The sequence below is a fragment of the Lontra canadensis genome, unplaced genomic scaffold, assembly GCF_010015895.1.
Source record: "Lontra canadensis isolate GAN:19392208 unplaced genomic scaffold, GSC_riverotter_1.0 scaffold26, whole genome shotgun sequence".
Taxonomy (NCBI): domain Eukaryota; kingdom Metazoa; phylum Chordata; class Mammalia; order Carnivora; family Mustelidae; genus Lontra; species Lontra canadensis.
Window position 1 is genome coordinate 659,254 of NW_022631020.1, and position 22,721 is coordinate 681,974.

Below are 22,721 nucleotides of genomic sequence, written 5' to 3' on the forward strand. Positions count from 1 at the left end.
GTACTGGCAGTCTGGTAATTAGCTAATTTCATTTTGCTGTTAGTCATTCCTGTCACCAGTGATGCTATAAGCCAGTCAGTTCCCTACCCTAGTGGGCTGTTCCCCACTCATGTGACCACTTGGAAAAGCTCAGTGATGCTGAAGAACAGTGAACAGCTGTTACCACTGAATCATCCTTTCAAAGAAGAGGAGAAAGTGGGCAGTTAGGCCCTTAACCCCCAGTTGAGTAGGCCCAGAGGTATGACTTCCCACGGGCCCACTGTCCTTTGTTTGTAGCTGCCACTTCAGTCTTTATCTTCCCCCTTGTGTTTCTTCCACTTCTGCGGCTCCTGCCTGTCTTACCCCGGGTGTTGTCCCCTTTGGTCTCTTCCTCCCCCACCTCCACCTTGTCTCTTTTCCTGTTCCCTCACCGGTCTCCATTCTTACCCTTTCTCCTCCTGAGGCCACGTGAGGCATGGTGCGGGTGACTTGTTATTTGTATCTGAAGCAAGAGCTTTTGTCTTGTTCTTAGGTAACAAGTGAGTCACTCCCAGTTGACCCCTTTTCCTTGGGGTCAGTGGTTCTGTCCTGGAAAGCGCTCCCTGCAGCGGCTGAATACGGCTGCTCCGTCAGGGCTCAGTGAGTGATCTAAGGGTCTGTCCATGTGTCAGATCTTCACAGTCCTTGAGACCAAACAAGACATGACATTCTTCCATGAAGATTTCCCTGATACTGAAATCAACCTTGTGGGCTTTCCTGTTTACAGGCATCATCATTCCTTAATAGTACGTTGGCTTAGAAACCCTCCCCATGTTTACTCTGCTTGAGCGCTGGTGCACACAGACCGGTTAAAGGGTGGTCTGGAGAAGGAGTTCTGTGTGACAGAGGCCATGTTCTGACCCAGTCTGTAGGTTACCTGGGACACTTCCGGCTACTTGCTCAACTTGTCATCTACCTCAGTAACACGGAATGATGTTTCCATTCCTTTACCTTATACTGGCTCTAAGTGATGTTAAAAGATAAGCTGAGGTATATTAAAGCATTGGTAGAGTTTGAACAAAAATCATTTTGAATCAGGTGGCACCAAACCGGAAGTTGTTAGGAACAGTTAGGAGCTTGGAGAGACTTACAGAGAGAAAGAGCAGAAGCAAAGGGAGGAATAATTTTGTAACCTTGAGGCATTCCCCAGTTGGATTTTGGTTGGCTTATAGATGCCACCAGGGCAGTCGAGCCCCCTCAATGACGCAGCCTCCTTGTTTAATTAATTTTCCAGTGGATGAAGTGTGATCATCTGTGTGAAGCCTTCCAGCTTACACAGAGGCACCCAAAGCAAGGTAATCCTGACAGCCACAACCTTACATTGAGTCATTAGCTACTTCCAAGATACAGTCAGGGGAAAACAGTAATCCATGCAGTTAACGAAAGCATATCAGAAACAGGCAGAACTGACTTGTGAATATTTTTAGAGTTTTCACTTATAAAATCTTTTAAACAATCTAGGTTTAGTCAAATGGTGAGAGAGAATCATTAAATACATTTAAGAACATGTACACGTTGGGGTGCCTGGGTGGCTCAGTGGGTTAAAGCCTCTGCCTTCAGCTCAGGTCATGATCTCAGGGTCCTGGGATCGAACTTCTCTCTCGATCGGGCTCTCTGCTCTCTGCTCTGCCGGGAGCCTGCTTCCCCCTCTCTGCCTGCCTCTGCCTACTCATGATCTTTGTCTGTCAAATAAACAAATGAAAATCTTAAAAAAAAAAAAGAAGAAGAACGTGTACATGTATTGTGTGTATCAGCCCAGAGACAGGAAACATATCAGTTAATTGGAAATAGAAAATTAATATAAAGAATTATTAAATTGGTAAAAGGGGATTAATTACTAAGGGGTGAAGGAAACTACAGCATAAATCAGCAAACGGTGACTCTTGGGCAGAATCTGGCTGTTGCCTGTTTCTGTAAAGTTTTAACACCACTCTGTCCATTTGTTTATTTATTGTCTGTGGCTGCCTTTGTGCTCAGAGTTTAGTAAACAGTAAGCTGGTGAAGCCTGAGATACTTACAGCTCTTTGCAGGAAAAAGTTTGCCAATCCCTGCTCTAAGAATACAAGAATAGCTACCTAGAGAGCTGTGCTGTAGGAGCAAGGCAAAAACTCCCAAACATCATTGGCTAGGAAAAGACCCTTTCTCAGGAGGTCCCTTCAGCACCCTTTCTGACTAGGGCTGACATTGTAGTACTGTTTTCTGACAAGTAGACTGACCTTGCCTTGTGGCCTGAAGGACTGCACTGGTGGCCCTTGTTGGAAGGTATAGGAAGGGAACACACCCAGGGGTAGCTTTGGAGGTGCCCAGGGCTGGTGTAGAGGACCAGGTCACCCCCTCGGAGCTTACCTAGTCACCGTCATGTGCTGGACAGCGTATGGAATAGGGGAGAATGCAGTGTCCATCTCATCCTGCTGGATCTCTCTCTCTGACCTCTCTCTAATGTAAGTGTAGCTGTCGCTATCTAGAACTCTGTCAGTGTGTAAAGCTATGAGCATCTTTGGGTTTTCTTAGGAATATAGTCCTGATTCCCAGAGACAGTGTTGCTAATCATGACATCGATCCATTCTGCCAACAAACACTTAAGGACTGATTACTGCATGCAATGTAACAAACTAAAGTAAAGAGCACATTATTTAAGTCAAATTAAAGTATTTTGGAGAGTATTTTTATTGGTTTCTGTGGCAATTCTTTCTTTAAAAACACTTTGTGTCAGTCTCTCTCTTTTTTGAACATCTTCTGAATGTAGAAACAGTTCAACATTATGAATATCTTTTAGGAAGAAATTACACTCCTATTAGGATAGCTTTAATTTTTTGTGTATATTTTTATTTCTGTCTGTAAATGTATATTTTGCTAAATTATAACACTGCCCTTGTTTGGTCATTGCATTTCTTTTCTTAGCATGTCCAAACATCTTTGTAGAGTCTACTTTTAAATCAGGCAATTGAAGTTAAAATAGGCATTTGTATGTATGTTAGCTGGAGTAAGCCGACAACCGCTTTAAACAACTCCAGAATCTCAGTGGTTAACACAGTAGGTGCTTTTGCTCCTGCTCACGGATATTTTGGCACCTGTTTTCAGGAAGCAGCCTTCCGTTCGGTGGTTCATCTCCTCAGGCCTCCTGAGTCCTGTACATGATCCTGGCAGGGGGGAGAAGGGAGGGAGGCTGTATCAGTCACTTAGGGCAGCTGGCACAGAATATAAGCAAGCGGTGGGGGGGGTGATTAAACAACATATTTATTTCTCACAGTTCTAGGGGCTGGGAAGTCAAGATCAAGGCACCAGCCAGCTTGGGGTCTGGAGAGAGCCCACTTCCTGGTTCATAGATGGCTTTCTCCTCACAGTGTCCTCACACGGCAGAAGGGAGTTCCCAGGGGTCTGTTTTATAAGATTGCTAATCAATTCATAAAGCCTCTACCTTCATGACTTAATTGCCTCCCAAAGCCCCCACTTCCTAAAACCATCACACTGGGGATTAGGTTTCAGCATGCGAATTTTGGAAGGAATACATCATTCAGTCTCTGGCAGAGAACTTTTACGGTCCAGGCTTGGCAGTGGCCATACTCCTTCCCCTCACCTGCCATTGACTCAAGACACATGGCCATGCCTAACCCCGGGGAGGCTGGGAGAGGTGGTCCCACTGTACCTAGAAGGAGAGGAGAAGTTTGGGGAACACGTAGCAGCCTCAGCCACAATTCCCAATGTGATGTGACGAACCGGATGTCTTTCATATGTTTCATTTGTATTGTCATTTGAATAGACATAAAATGTTGAGATTATGTAATCAGATGATTTTTATTAATAGTTTCAAAAATAATTTTGTAGGAACTATTGATATTATGGACTTAGCTACCTCTGAGAATGTGTGTGTGTGTGTGTGCGCACGTGCACACTCACGTGCATGGTGCCTGTTTTATTACTTGGCATACTGCGATATAGGTGTCTTTCTCCTTGATCTAGCCCACGTAGTGCCTTCCGTGTGGGTAGTGATTAGTAAACACCATGGCAATGCCTGGCAATAGATAGAAGAGATTTTTACTGAGAAAGAGATTTTTACTGAGAAGGCTAACTTTGGAAATAGTCAAACAAAGCATATTCTCTCATTTCTTTTCCCGCTTGCTTGTTGCCTCTTACTTCTGCTCAGTGCATGGTAGGGATGGTCTTTCCTACCTGCTGAGGTTCATGCACAAGCCCTGGTTTAGGTGATACCATTCTCTCACTCCTCATAGCTCACATTTTTGTGTGTTTCAGTATTATATAATGAGTATGTAGACATTTCAGGAGACAGGGAGATATTTTGATACTCTGAGAAGAGTTCTGTGGAGTCTTATATGAAATAGTGAGCCCTGTGGATGCTTTAATCCTGGGCCAAGAAGGGTGCCACTGTTGGCATCCAGCCCTCACTACCAGCCCACAGTTGGACGTCTACACAGGGCAGTTCTGGAAGAGCCCGAGGCTTAGATGGGGACTGACCTAGCCAGGGGTGACCCAGGACACGACTGGACATTCTGCCAGACTTTGTAGCCTCCTTTGCGCTTTCGTAACTAAAAAAGCAGAATCGTAGACAGAGTACCAGGAAGCGTCTTCTGTTCCTTTGAAAATAACTTTTCTGTCTTGTTTCTGATTCTCCTTATAGTAAAATTGACATAATGTCACTGAAGAAAAGTTGGAAAATGCAAAAATAGTACAAAGTTTTAATCATTTATCTATAAGAGTGTTTCAGTTACTTTTTTTTTTACCTTTTAGGCGAAGCCAAAGCTGATTGAACCACTCGACTATGAAAATGTCATCGTCCAGAAGAAGACACAGATCCTGAATGATTGTTTAAGGGAGATGCTGCTCTTCCCTTATGATGACTTTCAGGTAGTTAACTTTCAAATAGAGCCATGTGGTTGGTCTTTACAAATAATTGTTTTTAATCTACTGATTTATTATTTGATTATTTAATTTTAGGATTTTTAAAAGATGAAGATGTTATTTAAGAGAGAGAAGTTACATCGTTGCATTTTTCCATGCATTCCTTTATGGGTTGATTTTTAAAAATGGTATTTTTGCATATAAATACATACAGGTATGAATATGTGTTATATATGTTTATATATGCATATAGGCATATGCATGCCTATGCATACATACACACATGCATGTAATACACGTAGGACATAAGTATTTTTTGTGTGTGTTATACTTTTAATAAAAGTGCTATACTCTGGGTGGATTTAATGGACACAAGCACCTCCTGTGTCTTACGAGCTTCATTTGAAGAGAGATTTACGGTTTCTGCCCGTGCCTCGGTGCTAAGGAGAGCATTTGCTGGGGAGCACTGGAGGAATTTGTCGTGTGTCCTTTCAGGGTCACATTTTGGGAAGCCACCACGAGAGAACCCCTGAACCGCGTGTGGGCTCCCAGGGAAGGGTTGGGGTAACCAGGAATGTTCTGACGTCTGCCTCTCTGGTGAGCGACACATGCTGTTCCTTGGATCTCGGGGTGGGGGCTGCCAGTGGACCCCTTGGCCCGCCTTCTGCTGGGAGCTGCTCTGAAGATTGTTGCTTCCGGTCTCAGGTCGCGAGAGCCTGTGGCCGAGCCACCCACAAAGAGCTGTGAGGGCAGTGAGGAGTGATAGTGGGACCCCCGTGGTGTTAGAGGCCTGGCCGCCTGCGGTCCCTGCGGGCTGTGTGCAGGTTTGGGTTACTCTCCTTGCTCTCTGGAACCTGCCTCGTTGTGTGCTTCTTATCTGCCTCGAAGCTTCTTTACCTGGTGCTGTTATCATCCAACGCCCTGTTTTCTATGAATTGAGCTGTTTTTTTTTTTTTTTTAAAGCTTCATTCTTTGTGGGATAATTTGAAAAGTGCTATGGGAGCACCAGGGTGGTGCAGTCGGTTGAGCCTCCAACTGTTGATCTAGCTCAGGTCCTGATCTCAGGGTCATGAGTTCAAGCCCTGGTTTGGGCTCCACACTGGCTGTGGAACCTACTTAGAAATGAAAGTAAATTAAAAAGTAAAATAAAAAGCACTACCTACTTGGGACACCTGGGTGGCTCAGTTGGTTGGACAACTGCTTTCAGCTCAGGTCATGATCTCGGAGTCCCGGGATCGAGTCCCGCATCGGGCTCCCAGCTCCACGGGGAGTCTGCTTCTCCCTCTGACCTCCTCGCTCATGCTCTCTCTCACTGCCTCTCTTTCAAATAAATAAATAAAATCTTTAAAAAAAAAAAAAAAAAGCACTACCTACTTGTAAAACAAAACAGAATAGATGCTGTTGAAATACCTGATGTTGGGCGCCTGTGTGGCTCAGTGGGTTAAAGCCTCTGCCTTCTGCTCAGGTCATGATCCCAGGGTCCTGGGATCGAGCCCCACATCGGGCTCTCTGCTCATCAGGAAGCCTGCTTCTCCCTCTCTCTCTCTCTGCCTGCCTCTCTGCCTACTTGTGATCTCTGTCTGCCAAATAAATAAATAAAATCTTAAAAAAAATAAAAAGAAAAAGAAATACCTGATGTTAAAAGCATTCCCCCACCATTTTCTTTTAATCCCACTGCCTTAAACATAACCTACCACATACAGTTCTGTGCCTACTGCATTGTCTTTAGAAACTTCCATGTTGATAACAATTTTTATATTCTTTGAAGTTTTTTTTCCCACCAAATTTCTACCAGTTTACAACAAAGCTGGGAATTCTCACAAATGTTCACTTTTTTTTTTAAACTTCTAAGAGGTACATGTGAAGAAAATGATTACTCTTTAATTCCTTCCTGAAAAATAAGGAATGCTGTGGAAGTGGCATTGGCCCTGAGTGTGATTCTGCTGCCCAAGTACCTTCCACTGATAAGTGGTTTCAGATCATGCCTCAAAATAGGATGTTTTTGAAAACGTCGTTGCATAGTAGACTACTCACCTAAAACATAATGGAAGCCTCAGAATGATTTCTTTTGCCTGTGATTTTGGCAATAAGTTTATCAGCATGAGAAGTTAAATCAGGTGATTACAAATTAGGCTTCATGTTGACACATGTTTCCTGTAGTGTGCTCCGAGGAAACTAAAGGTTATCTCAAGTTTCTCTGAGCATGAAGTATATGTATTCTTCTTGGTATAGTAATAAAGTTATCCCAGTGTTTGCAACCTGGAATGCAAAGTTGTGTTTGCAGCCCGAGATAAAATTACTCACGATGCAAACAAACCAAAGAAACAAGATACAGTTAATTTAGTATCATCTTTTACCCCAGGGACAAGGAACCTGGGTGTTTAAGCAGTTGTAGAACCAGATGATTGAAACTCTGAGAAAAACTCCTTTGTCCCCTTTTCTTGTAACGATTTCCGTGGAGACACCAGGCATAAGTTTTCTAGGAAAGGCAAAGAACTCACTGACATTTTGCTGGCCAAGATTGAATAAGGAAGTTATTTTCTGTTTTCGGGAAGTTTTTCCCAAAGATTGAGGAGCTTGAATTTCAGCTTTGATCCCCATCACAGCAATTATCCTGGGCTCCATTTAAATTTGGAAGCTGTTATGTGTTTTCCTGGAGATTCTTATGTTCTAGGTAAGGCCATTTACACTGTGCTTTCTTGTTAGATTGTCTTGGTGATTTTAATAACTGTCTACTTAGTTGAATGAGCAAAATGTCTTAGAAGTGTCACAGATTCCCTCTGTCCCTCTATTTTTAGGCAGAATAGAATTCCTTCTATTATTAGAGGCAGAGGGAAGAATTAGATCAGGGAAAAGTATTTCATATGGAAAAAAACCAGCAAGATGGTTAGGAAGTGGGTCAAATTGTGAGCAAAATGCATGCTGGGAGTTAATTTGCAGGATCATGCTTACTAGTTAAACAGTATTAGTTAACTGTTAAAGTAATAGAACTTTGTGCAAAGCTCTGTCAAATGCATTCGCAGTGATAATTGACTAAAATCTAAGTATGGATAGTGATGAAACAATTGTACGGTTTTAGAGCAGGACATACGTTAATCTTGGTCAGGGTTTTTTTTTTTTCCCCTTAAGATTTATTCACTTATTTTAGGGGGATGAGAGTCTGAAGGAGACTTCTGCAAGTGTGGTGCCTGATGCCTGGTTCGATCTCACAACCCTTAGATCACAACCTGAGCCCAAACCACGGCTGGATGCTTAACTGAGTGCGCCATCTGGGTGCCCTATAGCGATCAGCTTTCAAGGACACCTGTGTTCTCTGAACACGAGTCTTATGTATAGAAAATTTTTTTGGTCAAATGTATTTGCTGAGGGGTGGGAGAAGAGTTTTTAAAAGAAACAGGCATTTGGGTGGCGCAGTTGGTAAGCATCTGCCTTCGGCTCAGGTCATGATCCCAGGGTCCTGGGATAGGGTTTTGCATCAGCTGGGAGCCTACTTCTCCCTCTGTCTGCTGCTCCCCCTGCTTGAGTGCACGCTCCCCATGTCACATAAATAAATAAAATAGAAAAAAAAATAAACAGACAAAATAACCTGAGAGACATGGAGTCACTGTGGATTTTAAAAAAGGCAGAAGGGGCGTACCTGGGTGGCTCAGTGGGTTAAAGCCCCTGCCTTCGGCTCGGGTCATGGTCCCAGAGTCCTGGGATCGAGCCCCACGTCGGGCTCTCTGCTTAGCGGGGAGCCTGCTTCCTCCTCTCTCTCTGCCTGCTTCTCCGCCTACTTGTGATCTCCATCTGTCAAATAAATAAAATCTTTAAAAAAATAATAATAAAGAAATAAAAAAGGCAGAAGGATAGTTCTCGTACTCAGAATATTTATGAAGTTGAGTTTTATCTGCCGCGGGTGGGGGGCAGGGGTGTGAGGCTCATGCATCCCTCACTGGCTGACTGCGCTCCTTTTTCAGAATTAGCCCCCTGCTTTGGGGTCTGTTCTCTTCTGTCTCTGTGTTGGCTTCATGGTTCTCCTTGTTGGCGATACCTTCTTTTCTCTTCCATCCTTCTAGAATCTTCTTACCCTTCTGAGGCCACTTCACATCCCATGTCCTCTGAAGATGTTCAAGTCCACAGGATTTTTTCCCCCATTCTCTTAATCCCTTTAATACTTACTGTTCACACTGTAAGTATTAAGTTATTAGATGTAACTTACAGCTAATTTATGGTTTTACATTTACATCTAAGTACATTGTCTTGGGCTTTTCCCTAACGGTTTCTTACACCTTTTGTGGTCCTGGGTCACCCACCACCTGCGCTGTGGCCAGGATGAAGGCTCAGGCCTTGTGTGTGTGTGTGTGAATCTCTGTCCTCCCACCCACCTCACACCCACCTAATCTCTTTACTGTTAGAATGTTTTAGATCAAGAAATGTAAGTTGACTTTTGCTGAAGAAATGACACATCTATGCACGACTGAAAATAATGTCCAGGATTGCTCCCCTTCTCGTCAGACACATAGAGCCTGATGTGGGTCTGGCCATTGACTTCCAGTCACGGTTCTCCTTCAGGCAGAAGTCCTTTATTGGGTGATGCTGGTAGTTTGACATTATTATTTTTTTTTAAGATTTTTTTTTTTATTTATTTGTGTGAGAGAGAGAGGAGTAGGAGAGAAAGAAGAGTACAGAGAGCAGAGTAGGGGGAAGAACTGAGGGAGAAGCAGGCTTCCTGCTTCGGGAGCCTGAGGCAGGGCTCAATCCCAGGACTCTGGGATCATGACCTGAGCTGAAGTCAGATGCTTAACCGACTGAGCCATCCAGGTGCCCCATGATTTGATGTACTTAACTGTTGCCATTACTCCGCTGAATCTGTAGCTTGCTTTGGAGCTCCGTGTACCACGTACCCTTGTGCCCTGGCTTGTTGCATTGCTTACTAATGTGTGTGCAGCTCTGTAAAGTGGTAGAATATGGGAAAGGTAGTAATTAGTCAGAAACGATGCTGGTGGCAGTTTATGGATATCATGTATATATCACAAAAACTAGTGTTTGGTGTGTGATATAAACTAACAAGGATAGAATTTGTATGGAAGAGCAGAAAAGAGCGTATCGTGTTTCGCTCCCAGAGATGTCCCTAAAGGAGTCGAAAGCAGAGACTTAGAGACACTTGTGCCCCCATGTTCATGGCAGTGTTAGTCACAACAGCCAAAAGACGGAAACAACCCCAGTATGCACCAGTGGATGAATGGGTAAACCAGATGTGGTCTTTCCATAAAATGGGATGTTTTTCAACCTTCAAAGGGAAGGAAATTCAGCCGTGGACCACAACGTGGGTGAGCCTTGAGCATATTATGCTAAGTGAAATGTGACATTTGGAAAGGACAAATTTTGTATGATTCCCTTAGAAGAGGTACTTAGATTAGTCACATTTATGGAGACAGGAAGTAGAATGGTGGTGGTCAGGCGCCCGGGGAATGGGGCGTTAGTGTTCGAAAGGTACAGAGTTTCGGTTTTGCAGGATGATAAGAGTTCTGTGGGTGGATGGTGGTGATGGCTGCAGCACAATGAGAGTGTTCTTAAGGCTCCTGGGCTGTACACTTAAACATGGTTTAAATGGTAAACTTTATGTTATGGACATTTTACCACAATTTGGTGCGGGGGGGTGGTGGGAAAGAGCACATGGTTGCAGGATTTCTGTGCTCCATGGATGTGAAATGGCTGTATCCTTAAAGTTGTTCCAAGTCAGGGTGAGGAGTAATTTCTCCAGTGTTCTTCCTGCATATTTCATGGTTTAGTATCTTCATGTTCCCTAGCAAGAGAATTTAAAAGGAAAGACAGGCACACCAAGGAAAGATTATTAGGAATGAGCAATCCTAGAAATTTTCATTTTTGGCAGTGTTTAGATACAGGAGAATCCTAGAGTGTTCTCAGCATTGTATAGAAAAATGTGGTTAATCCATTTCCCTTTAAATAACATCCTGATTTTTATTTTCCCCCTGTTTCTTTTCCTCTTCTACTTAACATGAGACTGATAGTGATCTATAAACCAGTGACCTGAAAAGGAAGCCAGGCCCTGTTGCTTACAAAGGGCCTGGAAGTCCCTGATCTCATTTCCCATCTGTCCTTTTGAAAAGAAAAAATTCTTTCCACACTGTTTTGTCCTCACTTTTTATTATATGCTGCCAAAAAAATAACCTCAGTACTTTGTTTTGAGCTTTTTATTGAAAAATGTTCTTTTGATAAATTCCTCGAAATTTTTATCAGAGGGAATTCAGTGGCCAACAGTGTAACTTTCTGTGAACATTGTGGTTTCTGGGATATTAGTTCATGTCTAGGACTGAACCCACCTCAATAAAATCTGGATAAGTAATATTTTGAAATTGAAATTGGCCAGACCTTCAGGACATGAGAATTTTAATTCTAGTTAAAGTAATGACTTTTACAGAAAACGGGGATAGATCATATTTTTATGATCAAATATGTCTTAAAAGCTTATATTTTGGATGGAACCGATCAGCTCAATTGAAAAGTATATTTGTTTAACTTGAAATTGATAGTTTTAATCCTTGTGCAATGGGGTGCAGCCTAGTGAGATGCTTAGAACAGGAGACCCGGCTCTTGCTTTCAAATTGCTCAAAATTTAGAAGAGATAATGACCTAAGGTTTCTAAAAAGAAGGAGAATGTGACTATTAGCATGAGAGAGATTGAGTCCTATGGGAGTTTATCCTATTAAGTTGGAGATAGTGGGACATCCAGGTGCTGAGAATCCTTGAAGTGGTTGGAAATGCAGAAGTTCAGTCTGAGAGAGGGGCAGGGGTTATTGAACTGGGCTCACCCATAGCAATGTGAGCCAGTAGCCCGGAGGCCTAGAGCATGGGGGTACCTCCATGGGGACTGGATCTTGGGTGTGCCTTCACTGAGGAAGGAGGGAGGTAGGAAGCAAAGACAGACAGCTGGGAAAGAACCAGGAAACTGCAGGGTCCTGGAAGACAGTGAGAGGACTTTGAAGAGGATAGGCAGAAAGGGCAGACAGTCTTGTGCTCCTCCTGATGGGGTGGGGGAGTTGATACCGAGGATGTCTTGACCAGTGCAGATAGTTTCTGGCCAGGGCTGCCGTGAGCAGGTGGGTACAGAGGTTAGTATTACATGGTAGTAGAGAGAAGGCATCATTGTGGCTCAGAGTAAGAACAAGAGGCTTTAACAGGATTGGGAAAACGAGAGAATGAGCTAAGAAGGGAAATCCAGGAATGGGGAAGACATGAAAGATGCCAGTGTTATAGGGATGTGGTTTGAAACAGGCTCTTCTCGGGGGCACCTGGGTGGCTCAGTTAAGCGTCTGATTCTTGGTTTCAGCTCATGTCATGATCCCAGGGTCATGAGAGCGATCCCTGCATCAGGCTCCACGCTCAGTGGGAAGTCTGCTGGAGAGTCTTTTCCTCTCCCTCCTCCTCTGTGTCCCCCTCCCTAAGCTCTCTCTCACAAATTAATAAATAATTTTTAAAAAATAGATTTTATTCATTTATTGGATAGAGCAAGAGAGCACAAGCAGGGGGAGCAGCAGAGGGAGAGGGAGAAGCAGGCTCCCTGCCGAGCAGGGGCCTGATGCAGGGCTCAATCCCCAGACCCTGAGATCATGGCCTGAGCTGAAGGCAGACGCTTAACCCACTGAGCCACGCAGGTGCCCCATAAATAAAATTTAAAAAAAGAAAAGAAAAAAGAAACAGGGCTCTTTGGGGATCTTGGGGATTGGGGGAAGAAGGAGGAGAGGGAGTTCCATCTCTGAACAGTGAGAGGATTGGCTATTGAGAAATTTAGAGTGGATTGGGCTGAGGGACTAGTGACTGGCTCATTGGTGGGGTGCTGTGAGAAGGGTTTGGAAACCTAGAGAATAGGATGAAGAGGGGGTGACAGTAAGAATCATTGATTGATTAATTCCTCCACTGCTGTAACCGTGGCCACAGCCCTCACCCTTTCATGTCATGCTGTGGTTAATGCACGAGCCTCCTGTCAAGTCTTCTGGATCCTATTCTGAATGCCTTTCAGTTTATTCTAACAGAGTAGCCAGAGTTATTGTTTAAAAATAAGTTTAAAAGGTAGGTCAGATGGTATCACCCCTGTGTTCAGAGCCCTTGGGTGAAGACCTTATCACGACCTCTCTGACTGTCTTCCTACTCTCAGCGGCAGCCACACTGGCCTCTGCAGGGCGCCTCCTTCCCTCCGGGCCGTCTCCTGCCTTAGGGCCCTTTCTCAGGCTTTCCCCTGTGCCAGTGAATTCTTTACCCAGCTGTCTCCCACCTCCTACAAGCCTTTTGCCAAATCTTACCTTCTCAGTGAGGTCCTCGCCCACTGCCGTGCTGCCCGACCCCCTCTGGCCTTCTTGGCCCCATTTACGTTTCATTTTTCTCTCACCACATTGCTTATCCACTTCCAGCGTACTTACTGGTTTAATCGTGAGCTGTGTGGGGGCAGCGGTCTTGGTCTTATGCACTGATGTTTCCAAGCACCTGGAAACACATGGCACAGGGCAGGAATTCACTAATACTTGCTGAGTGGGATGAATGAGTGAGAGGGAGAGAGAAAATGAGAAGGTATGAATCACCAACCAAGAGTGGGCCCTTCCATCTAACATTTTGGTGAAAACAGCCTTTTTGGGAATGTCAGTACTGGAGAACTGAGAAGAGAAAACGGGATGTGGGTTGTAGTGGCAAGATGGTGTGTGGAGGTGGGGAGTAGCGGCAGGCCCCAGACTGAGGTGCTTGAGGTCCTGACATGGCCTCCCATGGACTGTTGGCCGTGTGTGGAGGCCCTAGAGGTGGATGTTGGGCTGAGGACCTCGTGGATGAATGAGCAGAAATGCTTGACTTGGACATAAAGTTGGAGGGATATAAAGTAGCCCTTGGAGAAGGGGCGTTTTCATGTTTGCATCACACAGGGGGTCGTTTGCTAGGCAGCATGGATCACCGGGAAGGGTAGGGAAGGGAAGTAGCCTTTTTTCACTGAGGCAGATCTGTATTATTACATGATTTTTATTAGAAATACTGCACAGTGGGACATGTGGGTCACTCAGTCAGTTAAGTGTCTGCCTTTGGTTCAGGTCATGATCTTGGGGTCCTGGGATCACGCCCCATGTTGGGCTCTCTGCTCAGCAGGGATTCTGCTTCTCCCTCTCCCTTTGCCTGTGCCCCCCCGCACTTTGGACTTGCTCTCTCTCTCAAATAGATAAATAAAATCTTAAAAAAGAAAGAAATACTTCACGCTGCTGAGGAAAACTTACGATCAAGTAGGGAGTTGAGATTAACTACATAAATAACTAGATGAAATAGAACACACACACACACAATCATCTGCATCGATGGATCTAAGATTTGATTCTCTTATGTTGAGTAAAAGATACTGGATAAATCTCATAGTCCAGCACTGTATGCATGTGCTCCCCGCCTCAGGCCACACTCCCTCCCTCCCTCCCTTCCTTCCTCAGGTCTTTTTCTTTGCTTTTTTAGAAAAAATAATGTTTAGCTCACATTTTAAATAGGTCAGAGAGAAGGGTAAATGTCCCACAGTTGGTAAAAAGGTATAAGCACAGACCATCCTTGTAAGCACTGAGGGGTAGGAGGACAGTTTTTTGTATGCGATTAATGTATTTGTCTTAGGTTATTAAATATGAATAACAGACATGCATAGACGAAGTTCTAAGTGAAGGTAATATCTTAAGACCATGTAAGCACATGGAGATTTATTTATACTGTATCTCTACATTCATTGACTATCCAGTCAATCTTTATAATTGTTCGTAACTATAAAACTGTCTCAAGGGGGAGACCAGGGGAGTAGAAGAAAGGAGATAGCGTAGGATTGCATGCAAAAACAAGAACACAGAGTCCTTAAAGAGAAAATCTAGGTTTTGGCCTCAGAATCACCAGATGTCATTGAACGTATTAGTAAGTTCAAAATCTCTGTGGTTGCTGCAACCTGAAAGGTTCCTGCTGTGTCCATTGCTCCACCTCTTCCTGCCAGGGCCGCCTGGCAGAGTGTGTCCTGCTCGGAGTGTCTGACCGCGACCTGAGTGCGTGTGTGCGTGAGATCCAGAGAGGACAGAGGAAAGAGGTTCAGTGAAGTCCCTTGATGCTAGAGGTCCTCGAGTCAGGACTTCCCCATCTGCTTAGCGTTTTGTCAGCAGAGCAGAGTCTCAGCTCCGCCGTGTTTAAAATAAGACTTTGGATGTCCTCCCAGGAGCTGATGTGCTGAGGCCCGATGGTCTGGGAAGACCAGTGTGGCGGTGGTGTTGCCGGCAAATGCATGGAGGGATTTGAGGGCAGTTGCCCTTGGTGCGTGACTGAAACTGCTCCTGAGTGATGAGGAGAACCTGAGGGAGTGAGCCTTCCTGGGAGGGAAGCTCAGCAGGATGTTGGAATATCTAAATAATGGCCATGGTGTAACACGAAGTGTATTCACCATGCTAGGTGTTCATGCAAAGGTATGGTCTTTTTGGCAACTGAAATTACATTCTAGAGAAAGACATATGGAGCCACACGCAGAGAAGTAGAAAACAAAAGAAACTGTGCTTGCTTATATCTTCTTCAAGGTTTTGTTACCAAATGGAACGTAAATCAACCAGAGGGAAGATAGGCACTCTAGACCCAAGATTTAGTCACGTGGCCAGAAGTTTAGGCCCTGGTCTCTCTGTTACTAATCTGGGTGTTGGGGTAAGTGAGAAGCCTTCTTAAAACTCTTTTCTTAATTTATAGTTCAGAGATAACATTTGCCCTAAAATTTGGGTTCTTGTAGATGTGCAAGAATCCAAAGCGACATTGCATGCAGGAAAGCTCTTTGTAGCCCTGGCTGATATCCCTCAGTTGGCAGGGAGGGAGCTGAGGGTCTAGGAAGCAGCCTCTTTCCTCTTGAGGGAACATCCGTTCATTTCTGAGGATTTGCAGAGTCATGTGATGTAGAGCAACTTGTGGGGAAGCTGGACCTGCCACTTGTCCCCCAAATGACCAAAGGCTACTCCTCGTTTTCTGGATCCCCCTACCCCACGCTGTTTTCTCTTGTGAAGTGGTATTTAAGAGTGACTAAAACCAAGCTTCGTTGTAACACCAAACCCAACATAAACCAAACAAAATCTCTAAAAACTGAACTTAATCGATGAGTCTGGTTATGAAGGGTTGTGAACATGAACTTATTTATAGTTTACTGCATTTGGAAAGCTATGTAATGTATGATTTGGGGTGTTAGCAGCATGAAATCGTTATGACTCTCAAAGGTCTACTGACACCTATAAATGCATGTGACATTTTAGGAAGCAGGACATGATGTGGTGACAGAGGCTACCTGAAGGCTCACCAGCTCTGAGACACTGTCTCATCTGGAACGCTGAATGATCTTACAGTTGAGTAAAAGCATCCCCATTTTAAAATCTCAACCACCCATTCACTCAACAAACATTTATGTTGTGCCATGTGTTTTGCTGGGTGTTGGAAAAGCAAAGACGAGCAGGAGAGTCGACGTGTCTCGAGGCTGGTTGGGGACATGGGTGGTGGGAGCAGCCCGGCAGTCAGGTGGATGGCCTGGTGCATGAGGGAGTCACAAGTCCCCGTGTGCTGGGGGGCTGAAGATGGCCAGGGGAGTCCAGAGAAGTCATGAGTGCTGCTCAGCCAAGGTCTTTGGTTGTGGTAAGGAGCTTGGACTGTGTTCTGGTGGAAATGAGGAGTCATGGAAAGGATTTAAGCTGAAGCCTGATGCTAGCAGATGAAACTTTGAGAGATGACTGGCAGAGAAGAGGTAAGAGGGACGAAAGAGGGGAGCTGGGCATACCAGCGTGGGTGCCACTCTGGGCTGCACGCAGGTGCATGGGGACGCCCAGCAAGGAGACAGCGATGTCACACAGGGCGGGACTCTGAGCAAACAGAAGAGGATGGTGCGGGAGGGGAGCCTGGGAATGGAAGCCTGGGGGAGCTCATAGGGGCTGAGGAAGAGGAGCTGTGTGGGACAGGTGGCTGCCAGCATGGCTTTAACAGGTTCCTTGAGAGTTATATTTTGTAAAACCCCTCCAGAAACCTAAATGGGATTCCTTCTCTAAACGTGTAACCTGTCCCATGCCTTGTCCATTTTTTTTTTTTTTTTTAGATTTTTTTTTATTATTATTTATTTGTCAGAGAGAGAGAGAGAGAGAGAGATCACAAGTAGGCAGAGAGGCAGGCAGAGACAGAGGGAGAAGCAGGTTCCCTGCCGAGCAAGGAGCCCGATGTGGGACTCGATCCCAGGACGCTGGGATCATGACCTGAGCCGAAGGCAGCCGCTTAACCAACTGAGCCACCCAGGCGTCCCGCCTTGTCCATTTTTGTAATTATCACTGAATTCGACATGGAGAGCTCTCAGGACACAGGAAATGGGATCTTCTGATGTTAATAGAACCCCATGGGTCAGTCTCCAAGACATGATCTCCGCAAGGAGATGTGGGAAACAGCCAGTTTCCAGCCTGGCTTGGGACTGAATCCTCCCAAAGCAAGTCAGCTGTTCTGGAACAAATGCCACTGCCAGACGTTTGGAAAGGTTCCACTATGCTGTGCTCGAGAAGTCACAGTCGAGTCCCTAGAGTTTCTTGTAGTAATGTTTCGGGCGCAGACAAAGGCAACCAAGGCCGGGGTCCAGCACATGCTATAAGGGGACCTAGCTCCACAGACACGTGAGGTTCCCTGCAGTTTGGCTCAGGCCTAGAGACGAAAGGAAGGAGGTGTCGAGAGCTGCCCAAGAGGGAATAGTTGAAAATCCAAGATAACTTTAGAACACTGGAGTGGACTCTGTCCATCTGGCCCAGCGGAGCACAATATAAATTCAGCCCAGGGTTTGCTTGCTTAGTAACAGAGGTGGGCCAGGCTGAGGGACGCCAGCCCCAAGAGCTGTCTTCCCCCAACCGCCTGGGCTTTGATTTCTGGCGGCATCTACTTCCCTCCCCTCACTGAATGCTGGCCTCCTCCTACCATACCTCAAGGTTGTCCTTCTCCTGAAGGATCAAAGTACTCTTTCTCTGCAAGTGCACTGAGCCCTCAAAAGTCTGAAGGCAGTTCTACTACGTGAATTAAAACAAACACAAAAATGAACACAAGTGCAGGATGCTCTGTATGGAATTACAGACGGGTGGGGGTTGACTGCTAAGCAGAGGGTGTCCACACTTTTGCCTCAGGGTAGATGGGAGCTGACCCTTGCCCTGAGACCTGGTGGGCATCCCTGTCCAGCCGGCCACGGGCATCTTGGGCCCTCTTCTCTGACTTCAGGCCCTCCGCAGGCCTCAGAGCCCATCTTAGAGGTCTGGTGGCACCGGGGACATTTCCCTCACTCTTCCACATTCTGCAGCCGCGTGCCTAACTGAGCGGTGACCGCCTCCAGAAGACCTTCTTCACCTGTTGTAACTCAGTGTCTCAGCCGCTGTAGGGTGGCCTCCCCTCTCTTCAGAGCTGTTCCGTGTAGAACGCCAGCGGAGCCGTCTCTTCCTGTTTCAAGGCCTGCCCTCCCTTCTGGGCTGCTTGTGATGTTTGTTTTTCCATCTCAGGGAGGACACTCCCAGCCCTGGGCTCCTTTGAACAGGAGAGATGGGGAGACGTCTGTGAGGGCTGCATTCAGCTGGCTCCCAGGCAGCCCACCCACCTCTCTGGGATCCTGTCTCTCCCTCATTGTTCTTACGGCCCCCGGGGGGAAGGGTGGGCCTTTTGTCTCAGTCTTTTAATTAAAATCTTATAAAATAGGATATTTTAAACAGCAGTGGCTATGCATGCTTCCCTCTAGGAATTAAGACGGTTGTTTTGTTACAGTTTTAATGCCCATTGTAAAGTGATTAATAAAAAGTCCCATACCGTATGGGTTGAGAGGGTTAGAACAGTAAAGAAACAATGACACGAAAGCACGTCTGTTACTACTCACCCTACCTTTATTTAAGTCTACAAAGCGACTCTTCCCTCCCTCAAATCCTAAGATTCCTTTCCTAAAAAAACAAATGGGGTAATCAATCAAAGCAACCTAGTATTCCTCTTCTTTTTTTTTTGGATGTCCTTTAGTCTCTCTCAAAGCACCTCATAGCACTCAGATAATAAGCCATTTGAGAGCGATAGACTTAGAATTCCATGTTCACAGAACTGTGGAATTTTTAAATGACACAGGAAGCCTGGAGATCCTTAGAAAACTCTCTGTTTTAAAAATGTGGAAAGTTAAAACTTTCCTTCAAGATCACACAGCTCATTAGAGGCCACGCTCACATGAGAACTCAGGTTTCTTGGCTCTGCATTCAAACCCCTTTCCAATATCAGTCCTCAGATTCTTCCATAGAAAGTTGAATTAAATTATTCACCTCACATTTCTTGCGGTTTGAAACATGAGCTTCTCGGTATCCCGCTTCAGTGGGGTCAGGATGGCGGGTTGGCCGGCGCTGACGGAGAGAAGTCAGAGCCAGGCTGGGGTCAGGAATTCCATGCGTAGAGAGAGATTCCAAGTTGAAGGTGAAGACCATCAGAGGAACAGCTGTGAGCAATGAAGAGGAGGGCCAGGGAATGCAGGAAGCCCAGGACTGGCCCGTATGGGGAGACCTGCTGTATGGTACATCTGTCTGTCCCTTCAGGTGACCCACAGCCCTGCCTCCCTGGGCCAGCCGCCCTGGGCGATGGCTCATAGGTGCTGAAGTGACCCCTGTCTTTGGGGGGAATAATTTCAACCAAGAGAGAAAAAAGTTTTTAAAATAAGAGAGCATCTATTTGAAATTTGTCCTTCCAGATTAGACTTGGAGGTAGTTACAAGTTCTGCTGTTTCTATTCAGGTCTGAGGTGATCTGAACTCCTTCAACTCATTCCATTAAAAAAAAAAAAAAAAAAAGTCTCCTGAAGATTGACGTGGGCTCTCATGTGTCCTTGTATCATCTTCTGAGCCCTTTGGGTGAGGGCTTCACCCCTTTCTCTTCCTGTAGCAGTTCTAAATGTTTCTTTTCAGGAACTCCTGACATTTTTTGGACTTCCTTGTAAGACTCCTGTCCATAGTTGGCCAAGGTAATTAAGGATCTCTTTGTGTCAAAGACTACCAGCGTTTAACCTAAATAACAGTAACTGAAAATAATTTAGACTGTTGTAGTAGCTAGAAGAGGGCATTTATTATTATTTTTTTAAGATTTTTTTTTATTTATTTGAGAGCGAGAGAGACGGTGGGGGAGGGGTAAGGAGAGGAATGGAGGGAGAGGGACAAGCAGACTCTACTGAGTGCAGAGCCCGATGTGGGGCTCAGCCTCACAACCCCGAGATCATGACCTGAGCCAAAATCAAGACTCAGCTGACTGAGCCACACAGGTGCCCCTAAGGCTTTTATTTTTAAGCTGTGCTTTGTGCTATGAGATTTCTATCCGAAGTGGTTGTCATGCTAGCTGCATTTATATTTAATTTGCAGATCTTACCACACTTCACAGTGTGAAATGTTTCTTCCCTTCCCCTTGCAAATGCAGAAAGCTACTTAGAGACTCTGCCACTAAGCTTTCTTAGTAGAATGGAAATAATTTATTTCTAAACACAGGAATGGGACAGACATTCTTTGAATGTCCATCTTGATGTTGATTTATATAAAGTGGATACAGACCCATTTTTTAGCAGGGATATGATTTTAACTGATAGAAAAGTAGAAGAGAATACCACAGCCCTGAAAAAAAAAATTAAGTTTGCTTTTGAGGAGCACTTTCGTGTTCATTGAGTATAAATCTCCAGGTATTGATTGGGGCTCTGTTACAAGCCAGATCAATAAAACTGCAGAAATTTAATGTGAATCGATTTGGCGTACACAGTAGACTATCACCCAAATATGACTTTTAGTAAACAAAATCTATGGAGAAATTAAAGTAGAGCACTCACTCGTGCTGTAGTCTTCAAGGGAAGACTTCAGTTTTTATAATGGACCAGAGAACTCTTTGTAAGAACAGAGAAGAAATTATATACAAGTAATGGATGATTATTGGTGGAGTCCTGTTTCTGTGCCCCTTGGCTATTTTATTCATTCATTTTTGAAACATTTCTTGGGTACTTAGCACAGAGATACAGATAGGGGGATATGTCTCCTGCTCTCGGAGGAATCCACAGTCCGATAGGAGAAAGTGGGATGTGTTTTGGATAATGGAGTCGCAGAGTGACCAGCTGCTATCAGACAGGGCCTCATGGGCTGTGGTTTATAAGTCACCAAGGTCTGGGATCAGATCTTAGCTTTGCAAGTCCAGAAACTGAGTTTCTTCAGTGTGACCAGAGTTGTTTGGGCTCAGAGAACTGACTTGCAATAGGCAACCCCACGAGAGAACAAACCAAATGCCATTTAATAACGGGCATTGAGAACTAGAATTGATAAGCAGATCAGAATACATTCATTGACTGTGTCTGCGCTCTCTCATTAGGAAAGACTAAGTGGGAATCACATTTTAAATGAGTGAATTGGTGAGGCTGGACTCAGCAGTGAGTGGGAAGACCTTGGGAACTGAGGACATCAAGTGAGGACTCCTCACTGGTGCCAAGTCCAATGTTAATGATGCCCCAGTGGCCTAGCCAGTAGATTCCAGCCTCTCCTTTTATTTTATTTTTTTTAAAGATTTTATTTATTTATTTGACAGACAGAGATCACAAGTAGGCAGAGAGGCAGGCAGAGAGAGAAAGGGGGAAGCAGGCTCCCTGCTAAGCCGAGAGCCCAATTTGGGGCTCTATCCCAGGACCCTGGGATCATGACCTGAGCCAAAGCCAGAGACTTAACCCACTGAGCCACCCAGGCACCCCCCAGCCTTTCCTTTTAAATGAGGATAAAGACACTGACAAAATTGCTCTGCTTATGCAAGACCTGTTTTTTCTGTTGGCTCATTCTTTCCCCAGATGAGTTAAAACCGTTGATAAGGCTGTAGGTTGGTGGGGTTTTTCATTCCTCAGTGTTTTTTTAATTCAAGTGTAATTAGAGTTCTGGGCAGTTTTTCCTTTGGCGTAGATTATATTTGTAGTTCTAGGATTTAATGGGTCTCTTTTGTGTGTGCAAAGAGCTAATCTAATTCATTATGTTTTGATTTTGCTCTTTTAACTCGAGTTTCTGCTCCCTTTGTACTGAATACAACTTGTGCTCAACCTGTACAATTTACTTAAGTGTCTTTGCCTTGGTGCACATCTTCTTGATGTCCTTTTTCCCTCCCAGTTGGATTTAGATTCCTCTATTCTTTCCTCTCATGTCAGCCTGTGCTTCTATGCCCCTTTCTCTCATACTCTTCTGTAGTACCTGTAGCACTCCGATAATTTATTTCCTCCTCTTCCTCTGTCATCAGACTATAAGCTTTACAGGAGTAGCAGGTACACGTTATTAAACTTGGTGTCTCCAGCTGCTACTTCTGTGTCTGGTGGTGGAAAGTAGTGACTCAGTGAATGGATGGCTGGATAGACGTGTGAAATGAAAATGATATTTATGCTGAGCCCTAAAATGATCAGTACAGTGATCTGGGGGAAGAAAAGCTATTGATATCTATTCTTAAGGTGCAACAGACATTTTTCTCTATCTTACTTGTCCACTTTTAGGACACTGACAGATGTCCTAGGAAAGGTGAATATGGAAATCAGATTGCAGCTCAGTGTGTCTCCTTAATGCTTCTGTCCTAACTCTATATTGTGATTAGTACTTGAAAACATGTTCATGAAAACAGCAGTATTCCTCAGTACACGTTAATTAGGACATGCTCCTAATCTCTTACAGTCTTGTTACAGTTATTTATTGCTGAGTAACAAACCACTCCAAAGCCTAGTAATTTAGGGCAATAATACATCATTCTCCCAAATCTGAAATCTGATGAAGGCTCGGCTAGGTAGTTCTGATTGACTCGCTATGTGCAGGG

General features: G+C 44.8%; 1 protein-coding gene across 32 annotated transcripts in view; it reads left to right on the forward strand.

Annotated features, from left to right (window-relative positions):
- DOCK9 (dedicator of cytokinesis 9) overlaps positions 1-22,721 on the forward strand; it is a 275,409-nt gene that overhangs the window by 118,664 nt on the left and 134,024 nt on the right. For all 32 annotated transcript variants that reach the window (XM_032864087.1, XM_032864092.1, XM_032864103.1 and 29 more), the window contains exon 2: positions 4,765-4,881. In XM_032864087.1, coding sequence (XP_032719978.1) covers positions 4,765-4,881 — 117 coding nt within the window. The remainder of the gene's footprint in view (positions 1-4,764; positions 4,882-22,721) is intronic.